The sequence below is a fragment of the Herpailurus yagouaroundi genome, unplaced genomic scaffold (assembly GCF_014898765.1).
Source record: "Herpailurus yagouaroundi ecotype Mexico unplaced genomic scaffold, PumYag 166, whole genome shotgun sequence".
In the NCBI taxonomy this organism is placed as follows: Eukaryota; Metazoa; Chordata; class Mammalia; order Carnivora; family Felidae; genus Herpailurus; species Herpailurus yagouaroundi.
The window spans coordinates 33,048,114-33,060,813 of NW_024412407.1; the positions used below are offsets into that span (position 1 = coordinate 33,048,114).

Here is a 12,700-nt window from a genome sequence, read left to right on the forward strand (position 1 = left end):
GGTAAGCTTGTACAGGCAGACTATCAAGAAATTTTAATGACATGGAGTAGTAATTAAGGAATCACCATTGGCATTAGCCGCATCTATACATGGTGATTACTTCTAATTCTCCCAACTGCCATTGTTTTCTTGTCAACAGGAAGACACGATTCAGAGGGAAGGACACATGCGTTGGGGAGAAGGCTTTGTGCTGGTTTATGACATTACTGACCGAGGAAGTTTTGAGGAAGTGCTGCCACTTAAGAACATCCTGGATGAGGTCAAGAAGCCCAAGAATGTGACTCTCATCTTGGTTGGAAACAAAGCTGACTTGGACCACTCCAGACAGGTTAGTACAGAAGAAGGGGAGAAGCTGGCCACCGAACTGGCATGTGCTTTTTATGAGTGTTCTGCCTGCACTGGAGAAGGGAACATCACCGAGATATTCTATGAGCTGTGTCGAGAGGTGCGTCGCAGGAGGATGGTCCAGGGCAAGACGAGGCGACGCAGCTCCACCACGCATGTCAAGCAAGCCATTAACAAGATGCTCACCAAAATCAGTAGTTAAGGCAGCACTGTTCTTGCAAAGCCCCTACGGAGGTGAGTCAGGTTATTGGAAACACTTTCTTGCCCTCTTCCCCCCCACCCGTTTTCCCAAAAAATAAAAGAAAATACTCCATTCCTTTTGCTGACTCTGGGAAATGCCTGGGCTTCCCATTGTTCCTGGGCTTCCTGGATGTTGAGAAGTCATAGGGTGTTTTATGCAATTTTAGTGCTGATAATGTCTCCCTTTCCTGCTTGAATAAGATACACTCTATTGCAGTTTGAACCTGTAATCACCAGAGATTCTGAAATGGCTGGGCTCATATTACACTATTTTTAGACATTTTCACCTTGCTTCAATAGGTTGGAAGCTTTCAAAGGCATTTTTAAATTCCATTCTTTGTCAAAGACTGCAAATGATCATCTTAAACGTCTAAGGTAATGGAAGATCCAGTAAAAACCCAGGAAGAGTAGCTGAGGTAGTGGAGCAGGGAATAGAGCCCTGGTTCCTTTTTGAAAAGACGATTTTCTGAATGATCTCCAATTGTCTAGTTTTTCTTTAACCCTTATTTTGTCCTTAAACCCAAACGTGTTCTCAGTTTTCCACCGTAGTAGAGTTCCATTTCAGTTTGAGCGGGCTCTCTCAATGGGCCATTGATCATCATAGTCTGATTCTTCTTGTGTGGCTTCAGTAAGATTTCAGCATAAGAGAGGCAGAATTGATCTTCAGAGCCTGCTGGGCCATTTCTCACAAAGCCCAGGGCAATGTGAAGACTTTAGGAGTCTTTTCACCAAACCCTGACTTTATTGAATGCTACTAAAGGATTTAGATTAGAGATGTCCCATTCATTTGTCTCTCTGCTTGTCATCTTAGCAGAAAGACAACAGTGCAAAAAACAGGAAAAGTAAGAATGAAGCTGAACCAACCTTCCATTGGGGGAGCCAATGCTCTAATGCCAGTAAGAAAAATTAGCCTCTGATTCATTAAATTGGCTACATGACTTCTTCTAATTTTTAGGATAAGTTGATTCACTTAGAATTCAGAAAAGAATGAGTGATTGAAATTCACTATATCTGAATAAATGTGTATAAAACAGATTCTTATATTGTGAAGGTAAGGTCTATAACTGATAAAACTTTATGACTCTTTTTTCCCTATTATGCCCCCATATATCAAAATTTGGGCACTTTATTTTAGAAGAAAATATATATCTTTTACATATGTGTGTATTTATAAATGCATAAGTATATGTATAAAAATTTGTAAGAGTTGAAGGCTTTAATTCACCAATGCATTTGGACAATTTGGTGTAACTATTTTATGTGATATAATAAAAAGCATAATTTTCACATTCTGTCACATCCAAGCAGTCTTTCTTGTGATAACATGAAAAGTTTGTAATTTTAGGAAAGGCTTGAAAAGACAATCGAATTGCAGGGTCGATGCAGCAGTGAATGTGATATGCAAAACAAGCTCCTGTTCATAATAGTAGCTATTGTTTTAGAATGCTTCGGTGTTATTTTACACACTTTATGTATTATCAACTCCTCAAATACCTTATGCAAGAGATATTACGATGATCACAATTGCAGGGATGAAGACATTGAGCCCTGAGAAAAAATGACGGCACAGCTATTTAGTGGGTAGAGTCAGGATTTGAACCCAGAGAGGCAGTGACACTGTAGAGCCCATACTATTCTCCACTATGCAATATTAGTAAAATGACATATAGCTCTTATTCTGGAGCTGTGGGAATTAAGACACAGGAAGGAGAAAATGTAGGGAAGACTTGCTTCATTTATGATTTCATTCATTCATTAGGAAATATTTATATAGAAGCTGGGCATATAACTTGGCACAATTTAGTCCATTTGGTAGTGTCTTAGCTGAACACTGAAGAATACGTACAAGCAATCCAGGAAAGAGATGGTGAAAATATTCTAGCCAGAAGGAATAGAATGGAACCAAAAATACGAAGATATGAAAGGTGATAGTGAGTGTAGTCATTAAAAACAGTTGAGAGACCCACATATATCATTCTTCAGGAACAAAAGGGAAGGGAGAGCAGAGGGAAGGAATTAAAAGAAAGAAAAAAATAAGGCATTTGGAAGTAAGAAAAAATGTCAAAAATTCATAAAACTGCAAGATTAGGTAACTACACGTGAAAGGACCAAGTAGGTAGACTAGCTGTGATTCGTTTGGGGTAATGTCCATCTAGACAGGATATGGAAAAGGAAAGGAAAGTAAAATTATTTTCTAAATGTCGTCATCTTCTAGGATCACAACTCTTTCACTCTCTCATACCTATGCTTGCAGATGGACCTCAGTCAGTTCTTATAAGGAGCAAGCTCCTAAGGAGATGTAGTGAAATACCTGGGTGCCATTTTGGGTCAGACGCTGAGGAAGTGAAATTCATAGTCAGCAACACCAGCAACTTCCCTAGACATACACATACAAATCCGGACCTGTTGAAAATTCAAAGAACCACTGGCATACATCCCAACTGGTAATTATAGAAGAACATGAGATTGCACAAATATAAATTAGTTATTCCTTTCCTGCCTCAGGCTTCTTCACAAATGAAGGTTATAAATAAGTTGGGTTTTTTAACAGGATATTTTAATGATGGAAACCTGTGTGTTCTTGAATAATAATGGGTTGTTATCACCACGCTACCACTACCAACATTTGCTGTTTGTAGTTGTTTTTCTTTTCTTTCAAAATTCAAAAAACTTTATTTCTGAATACTGTGTTTGTGTTCACATGCCTCACAGCACTAAGGGAAGGAACCAATAATTCAGGATCTTCCTTTTAAATAACATGTGTAATACTTACACATATATAGACAAACACAACATTTTGGGTTCCAAATATAGTACCAACCAAGAATTCTTATTAAAGCCGGCCTGTGCCCACCTTGAAGATGGTAAGAAAGCAGTGAGTTCATTGGGCCAAATTTAATCAGAGTAAAGTTGTCCTGAGCTAACAACTTATTGGGAGATTCTGAGGGCAAAAAAAAAAAAAAAAAGTCATAAATTAATTTTACCCATAGATTTGAAATGCTATGTTTAGCATACATACCTGTCTATTTTCGGACTGTCCATTCTGTTTCACTGTTCTGTCTATTCATGCTCTAGAGCCATGATATTTTAAAATTGAGCCTGATAATATGTTGAAGTAGCTCTGATTGGGTGATCAAAATTAAGAATGAATTTTTTGGTTTGGATATTACTATACAACTGTTTGTTCTAAAATGGAATTTGAAGGAAATTTTGCTGTTTAAGCTTGGAACCCAATGCCCATTTTTTTCAGCTTTATTGAGATATAATTGACATATAACATTGTGTAAGTTTAAGGTATACAACATGGCGATTTGATACATGTGCATGTTGTGAAATGATTACCACAATAAGGTTCATTAACATATTGATCACCTCACAAAATTGCCTTTTTTTCCATTGTGAGAGTATTCAAGATTTACTCTTAACAACTTTCAAGTATATAATACAGTATTGTTAACTATAGTCACCATGCTGAATATCAGATCTTACTCATCTTATAACTGGAAGTTGGAGACTTTGACCAACATCTCCCCATTTCCCCAACCCCATACCTGGGAACCATCATTCTATAATCTGTTTCTATGACTTTCTTTTAGTTTCTACAGACAAATGAGATCATATGGAATATACCTTTCTCTAACTGATTTATTTCATTTACCCTGATGCTCTCAAAGTCTTCCCATGTTGTCAGAAAGGACTGGATTTTTTTCTTTTTTCCTGATTGAATAATATTCAAGTGTGTGTGTGTATGTATCTATCTCACTTTTTTAAAAATCTATTTATCCACTGATGAACACTTAAGTTGTTGCCACATCTTGGTTATTGTAAATAATGCTGCAATGAACATGGGGGTGTAGCTATCTTCTTGAGATGGTGATTTCATTGCCTTTTGATATATACCCAGAAGTGGGATTACTGGATCATATGATAGCTCTATTTGAAATTTACTAAGGAAATTCCATACTGTTTTCCATATTGATTGTACAAATTTGCATTCTCACCAACAGTGTACTAGGGGATTCTTCTCCACATCTTCATCAATACTTGTTGTCCCTTGTCTTTTGGATAATACCATTCTAACAAGTGTGAAGTGATACCTCATTGTGGCTTTCATTTCCATTTCCCTGATGATGAGTGATGATGAGCATCTTTTCATATGCCTGTTGGCCATTTGCAGGTTTTTTGGAAAAAATGTCTATTCAGGCCCTTTACCCATTTTTGATTTGAATTATTTTTGCTATTGAGCTGTATGAGTTTCTTATATATGTTGGATGTTAACCCTTTATCTGATATATGGTTTCCAAATATTTTTCCCATTCCATAGGTTGCTTCTTCTTTTTGTTGATTGTTTCTTTTGCTGTATAGAGACTTTAGTTTCATGTACACCCACTTTATTTTTGCTTTTGTTGCTTGTGCTTTTTGTGTCATATCCAAAATTTCATTGCCAAGATCATTGTCAAGGAGTTTTCTCTGTGTTTTCATCTAGGACTTGAATGGTTTCATGTCTTGCCCTTAAGTTTTTAATCCATTTGAAGCTATTTTTATAAGTGGTGTAAAACAGGGGTCCAATTTCATTCTTTTTTTTTTAACTTTATTTATTTTGAGAGAGAGAGAGAGAGAGAGAGAGAGAAAATGGGAGGGTATGAGAGGGAAGGAGAGAGAGAATTCCAACCAGGCTCTGCACTGTCCACTGCATCTGGCCTAGAGCCCAATGCAGGGCTGTATCACAAACCGCAAGATCATGACCTGAGCTGAAATCAAGAGTCAGATGCTTAACCAACTGCGCCATCCAGGCACCCCCCAATTTCATTCTTTTACATGTGAATATCTGCTTCTTTCAACACTATTTATTAAAAAGACTACTGCATTTAGGGCCCTTTTAGGATCTCCGGGGGCCCAGATTAGAATTTATCCTGCCTTGTTCACAGCTCCTTTTGATACAAGTAGGAGGGAGTTGATGCCTAGTATAGGGCCCTTTCAGGACTCCAGGAGTACAGATGGGAGTGTCTCTTGCAGGGTCCCCGTGGCAGCAAAACTGGATGGGCTGGAGACCAGTTACAGGGCCTTTTCAGAATCTAGTCTAACCAGATGTGGTGGGCTTTACCTCCAGGGACTCCTGGACCACAGCTGCCAGGGGCTAGAGCTAGTTCACAGGCTTGTCAGTGTCCACAGCTAAAACTGAGGCCTGTATAGACATACCCAAAACATGAGTTAGTGGGACTCCTCCTGGGTCCCTTAGTGCATGGTGCTGGTGAAAAACCCAAATGCAAATGGGGCCGTAGCTGAGTTCTCACAGGTATGAAGCCTGTTGCTTTATCTGTAGCTGGGACCACAGCTGGCAATTCAGCCACCTGGTTGTGAGCCTGCTTTCTCAAAATGGCTCTTCTCAGCCTTGGATTGCACTATGGTTTCAGAATCTCCTACCTAGGTCTCAAATTTCCCACAAGTACTTTTGTCCATGGATAAATGCCAAATTGTTGTTGTTGAGGGGAGGATACGTGTGAGGGAGGTCTTATGCAGCCATCTTGATTGGCCAATCCTGAACAAGTTGAGACTACTAGTTACTTGGAAGCCGAGCTTCGTTTTCATGAATGTGAATGAAGAAAGATTTACTTAGCTTCAGTAGGGCTGGATTTTTATTTTCAGTGTTAAAAGTATATAATTCATCTGGCCATGATAGAGTAACAGCTACCAGATTTACCCTTACGTATTAACAACTAGAAACAATCAGACGAAATATATGAAGCAATGGCTTTCAGATTTGAAAAAGCATTACAGTGATCCCTGACAGAAGGGGAAAAAATGAGGTAACTATAATCGTGTCAGCTTACTGCCAAAAGGCAGGTTGCAGGAAGTAGCACGTTCCCAAACACACCCTGGCAGTCTTACTGAGTTGAGGAGACAAAAATCAGTTTGAGGAGGCCAAGCTGATAAGGATCTGCAGCATAGAATTTTTGGAAAGAAAGGAGCTATAGAGCAAAACCTCTAGAGATCTTTAGAAGGGTTCTCTTTAGTCTTTAGCTGAGTATAGATCTTTGTATGGTGAGAAAAACTTATTCAAGGGTGGAGGGAAAAAATACCAAAAAGCAATAGGTCAAATCTTGGGGGGCATACGTAAAGTTGAGAATAGTTTGTATTTCCACTGACCAGAGTGGAAAGACCTTGTAATACTTAGGGCATCAGATAATACACAAGACCTGAAAAAGATATCACATTAGTTATGAATCTAAACTAGTCATAGACCAGGCTGCTAAGTATTTGCCCAACAAAGCTCAAAAGCAAGTCTGAAAATTTTCAAACTGAGTCAAAGTAACTTGATTTGTGATAGAAAAATACCCAATACACTATAAAAAGATATGTTAAAATAAAGTCCTGCACCCAACTGACAAAAGTTACAATGTTGGCACCCAGTTGAAACGTACCAGGAATGCTAAGAAACAGGAAAATATGACCCATAAATAGGAACAGAACAAGAAATGACAGAGAATTCAGGACAGGTATTATAAATATGCTTTATGTGTTCAGGGTATGGAAAGACATGAGCATAATAAGGACAGAAATGAAAGATATAAACAAGGCCTAAATATAATTTTTGGAGTGGAAAATATAATATCTAAAATAATGAAATACCAAGTTGGATTAACATTAGATTAGACCCTAAAGAAATGACCAGTGAACTTGATGACACTAGAAACAACCCAAAATGAAGCAAAGAAGGCAAAAAGACTAAAAAGTCAATAATGAAGAAAAGACCAATGCTCTGTGAGCCAAAATCAATCTCACACCCATATAATTGGATTCCTGGAAACAAAGGAGAGGGATAAGGGGCCCTCAGGAATAAAAAGTGGAGGAAGCAGCACTAAGGAATATCAAAATCAAATTTCTTAAAAGCAATGACAAACAGAAAAATTTTCAAGTAGCCAAGGGTGGGGTGGGAAGATGGAAACACATGTGTACAGTGGGTAAGAGAGAAGAGTGATAAAATGTAACTATATTATTCGAAGGTAGGCAGTGATGAGTTGAATGAGTATATTGTAAATGTTGGAACAACTTGTTAAACTACAGACCTATAGTCCTCAGGAACATAGAAACAAAAATCCTTACCAAAATTTAGTAATTGTGAAGTTGGCTTAATATTCAAAAGTCAATTAATGTAATTCACAATTTTAACAAATTAAGATACAATTTTATAAAAAATCTCAAAGGAGTCACAATCTCAAAAGTATTTTTATAAACTCCAGTACCAAATCATGATGTAAAAAAACAAAAACCAAGATATTTCCCAGGAAACTAGGACCAGAAGAAAACTTCCTCACTCTGAAAAAGCCTATCTTCAAAATTTTCAAAGTTAACATCATGCTCAATGTTGAAAGACTGAAAACTTTTCCCCAAGAGAGGGAACAAGACAAGTAAGCATGCTCTCATCAGATATATTCAACATTATACTGTAGGTTCTAGACAGTGCAATAAGATAAGGGAATGGAGAAGTGAATGGTTTTTATATTTGCAGATGAAATGATCATTTGTATAGAAAATCCTAAGGAATCTACAAATAATTGCAGACATATGCATGTCCATGGGTTGGTAGACTCAATATTGTTAAGATGTTAACTTTTTTCTAACTTGATTTATAGACTCAACAAAATGCCAATCAAAATTTTAAGTCTATTTTCTAAGGAGGACAAGCTGATTGTAAAGCTGATATTGAACTGCAAAGGACCTAGAATAGTCAAAATAACTTATCAAGCAAATAATAGATCAAGCAAAAGTAGAACCACCCTGTAAGACTGATTGATTTTTGACAAAGGTAGCAAGATAATTCAGTTAAAAAAAAATACTGTTTTCAACAAACAACGCTACAACAATTGCATATCTGTCAGCAAAATAAATAAATAAATATCAACTCATACTTCATATTATATACAAAATTTAAATTCTAAATGTATCTTGAGCTATATAAAAGAGCTAACACTATAAAACTTTCAGTAGAAAACAGAAGAAAATTTCTGTGACCTTGAGTTAGGCAAGGATCTCTTAGAACACGAAAAGCACAAATAAAATGAAAATTAAAAGGTTATTATTTTATAAAAGGCTTTCAGAAAATGCAACAGCAAGCCAGATAGAAAAATGTGCAGAAAATACATATCTCACCAAGAAAGTATATCCAGAACATACAAACTCTTAGAACTCAATAATAAGGCAAATATTCTGCAAATGTTTTGAATAGATAATTCACCAAAGAAGATATACAAATGGAAAATTATTGCATGAAAAGATGCTGAACACCCTCAGACATTAGGGAAATACAAATGAAAAGTATAATGCATTACTTATACACACCTGCTAGAATGGCTAAAATTCAAAGAAAGATTGACGATACATATATGGGTAAAGGTGACTACCTCCTGGAATGTCACCAGTGGGGATGCAAGATGGTACAGCCAACCTGGAAAACAAGATAGCAGTTATTATAAAGTTCAACATATACTTAACATATGATTCAGCAATCCTTTCTTATGCCCTAAGACAAATGAAAATCTATGTCCACATAAAGACCTGTCTGCCAACATTTACAGCAGCTTTATTCATAATTGCCCAAAAAATCCCCCCACAGACTTGGCAACAACTCAACTTTCTATCAATGAGTCAATGAATAAACAAAGTATGGTGTACCTGTGCTGTGAAAAACCACTACACGCTGAAAGTGGCAAACGGCTACGTGATTCTCAAAGCATTATGCTACGTAAAAGAAGCCAGACACAAGATACCACATATGATTAAGATTCCACCTATACTACACAAAATCGAGAAAAGAAAAATGACAGTAAAAGCAGATCTGTGGTCACCAGAATCTGAAGGTAACAACCTGGAATAGAGCATACTGAGGGACTCAAAGGAACTTTCTAGGGTGATGGAAATATGCTTTATTATAAATGTAGCAGTAGTTATAGGATTGTATATACTTTCTAACATGCATCAATACATAAATGTGAAATTGGTTTATTTATTAAATATAAATGGTATCTAAAAAATGCACATTAGAAAAAGAAACTTATCTTTCATTTGGGAATTTAACAAGGAGGTCAAGTCAAAGAAAGTCTTCCTGAAATCTATTTAAAACAAGTGTTCAACATCTGAGAATAGGTTTTCGATATGCATCTTTTTCACTCTTGATAAACTGTTAGTATTTTATTTTCAAATAATACTTTCATTTAAATTCCCCATGCTCCTATACCATTTCAGGCTCCCCGGTTGGAGTACCTCCAGTCAATAGAGACTCATCACCAGGGAATGTTCCATTCTATTCTACTGAATCCAAACACTGCATTTTATTTTTCCTTAGGAACTCTGAAGGAGTGTCTGGATTTCCTGAGTCTGGGAGTGTGTGTATGTGCATGTGTCTGTCTACTCTTTACATGTTTTATGAGAGAAGAAAATTATTTGGTTTATTCTATGAAGGAGTAGTTTTAAGAATAAAAACCTCACTATTTAGTAACCCAGGGAAGTAAGTGCTTGACATTACTTCTCGACATTCCTTTATGATTTATGAGAGCCTATAAACATTGTCATAAACATGTTTGTTCTGTCATTCTCTCCATCTCCCCGCTGTTTGGGAAAGCGGGGGCTTACTATGAAAAGCAAGGTACGGCATTGAAACAAATACAGGATATTGATTGCTTTTATCCCCTGAGCTTTTGAGTCAATCTATACCCTGGTAGTGTCCAACTTGCAATTTACATTCCTAACATTTGCTTATAAATTGGCTTTTTGGAATGCTGAATGCAATTTCCCTGGAAAGTCAAGTTATAAATCATACTTAGGTTCCCCGGCTAGTCCACAGCAGCCTGTTTAATCCATAGCAGCACGATTTTCGGTGAGAAATACATTCAACATAATATTTCCAGAAGGACAAATACCTTTTCAAAATCTCCCAACTCTCCTGCCTCTCTCTTACACATTGTGGTTCTCCTTCACTCCCAACCTCCTTGAACCCTTAATTATATATACCTTCTTTGAGGGATGGGCAAATTAGGATTGAAAAAATAGGATTGATAACACAAACACAGTTAACTGGTGATATTTCAAACCACGTAGAAAACTGAAAGAAAGAATCTTATAGAGGGAGGATTTTTTTTTTAGAAAAGAGGCATGCATACAAAAAAGCAAGTACAATTTTGTAAGAGCTGAGCTTCTATAAGCTGCCTATAAACCAACAGCAGCCAAAAGGGACGTGGTGATTATCTACTCCAACAGCATGTCCCAAAGTAACTTTCTTGAGTCTATAGACTGCTACCAGTTACCACTTAAAAATAAAAGGATCCAGTTTCAAATGAATTTGTGCATTAACATGAGAGAAGCAAGTTTCATTAACTGCCTGTGACTTTAGTTAAGCTTTCATTATGCCAGTGGCTCAGTAAGAGGGACACAGTGTTGCCTAAACTCACTCAGCTACGGTGATACACCTCACAGGACTAGTGTTCTGTGAACTACACTTCTAGAAAATAATGTTTTCATCTTATCTTCAAACAATCTCTTCTATATCACCAAGGCTTTCCATCAGGAATGGGGGAAGCCCTCTGATCTTCAGGAGGGTCCTTTAGTAGGATATGCTATCCCTTTAGAGTGGTGCTGCCCAATGAAAATATAACGTGAGCCATATATGGCAGTTAAAATTTTCATTTTAAATGTGTTAGATCATTATTAATTGCCTAAATTTAAACTATTAAAATTTAAGAAGGTTCGTGTTTAAAATTAAAAAAGAAATACGTGGAATTCATTCTAGTATGTTGTATTTAATACAGTCTTCCAAGATGTTATCACTGCAACATATAATCAACATAAAATAATCAACATTATTAATTCATGAAATATTTCACTACGTCTTTGAAGTCCAATATGTACTTTACATTTATAGTGCATCTCAATTTGGACCAACCATATTTCAAGAGCTCAATAGCCACATGTGGTTAGTGGCTACTGTACTGGATAGTGCAGCTTTAAAATATCTTACCAACTGTCAAGTCTTAATCCTCCTTTATTTTGAACAGATTGGCTCACTAGAAAGTTGCACTTCGAATCCTGACATTTTAGACATGAATGTGTTCTTAGAAATCATCTGATACAGTCCTCTCAAGTCTATAGTAAAGTAGCGGATAGTGGTGAGATTGGACCATGGGGCTCTGGATGGCTAGGTGCCATTCTCCTGGCCCTTCATATGCTATAGCATTTTAAAATGGAAATATTAGGAGTGAATTTATAAAAAGAATTGCTAGCCCTACCTTAAAAAACAATCACTATAGAAGTCCCTTATAAAGTTGTCCATCTCCAGAAAATTTAATATGTGATTCCTTAAAATAAAAATTCAATTTGCAAACACATTTCCCAGGCTTTATCTACTGCATAAAGTTATGCCACCTGCTCATTTTTTGTGCCAAGCCAAAAACAGAGCATATTTTGTGGATTATAGAGCAACTCTTCTTGTCTGTTGCGACATTTTCATTGTATGAAGCACTTAAGTCAGTACAAACATATAATAAACTCAGCTTCTATAGCCAAATTAGTAATATGCTAGCTTTCCATTTCTCTGACGAAAAGGGGCATGCAGCTCTCATTTATTTGCTCAGCTTTTGTCTCTAAACCAAATCATATCACATACAATTTGAATCTTAAAAGTCATTTTGCTAGTTTTGCTAGCCAATTCATTCTATTGGAACTTGGGAAAAAATAGAAATATGCAAAAACTAACACATTTCATTTGAGATTTAATTATCTACACAACATTTACAAAACTATTCTTCTATGGAAAATTGAGACATTTCACATCCACATTGACTCACAAAAAGCGGGTCTCCAGGTTGCTTGCTTGCTTCACTTTACTACTGGAATTCTAGTTAATAGTAAATGTTATGCACTCAGGTCAACCCGAGTACTAAAGGAAACCCTTTCTGGGAGAAAAGGAGTGCAAAGGATAGGTGAGAACAAAGTGGGCAAAGCAGTATCCATCCAAGTTTCTTAGGAACAATGACAAAAAAACAAACAAGACACACTGCTGTGGTTCTGTTCCCAGCTGAAAGTAGTTAACGTGAACTAACATTCTACCTCCAGCTATGACCTT

General features: G+C 36.7%; 1 protein-coding gene across 1 annotated transcript in view; it reads left to right on the plus strand.

Annotated features, from left to right (window-relative positions):
• RERG (RAS like estrogen regulated growth inhibitor) overlaps positions 1-1,884 on the plus strand; it is a 116,607-nt gene extending 114,723 nt beyond the window's left edge. Inside the window, exon 5 of the mRNA XM_040488821.1 lies at positions 140-1,884. Within this exon, the coding sequence (XP_040344755.1) occupies positions 140-547 (408 nt within the window). The 3' untranslated portion in view covers positions 548-1,884. The remainder of the gene's footprint in view (positions 1-139) is intronic.
• Positions 1,885-12,700: the final 10,816 nt, after the last annotated feature.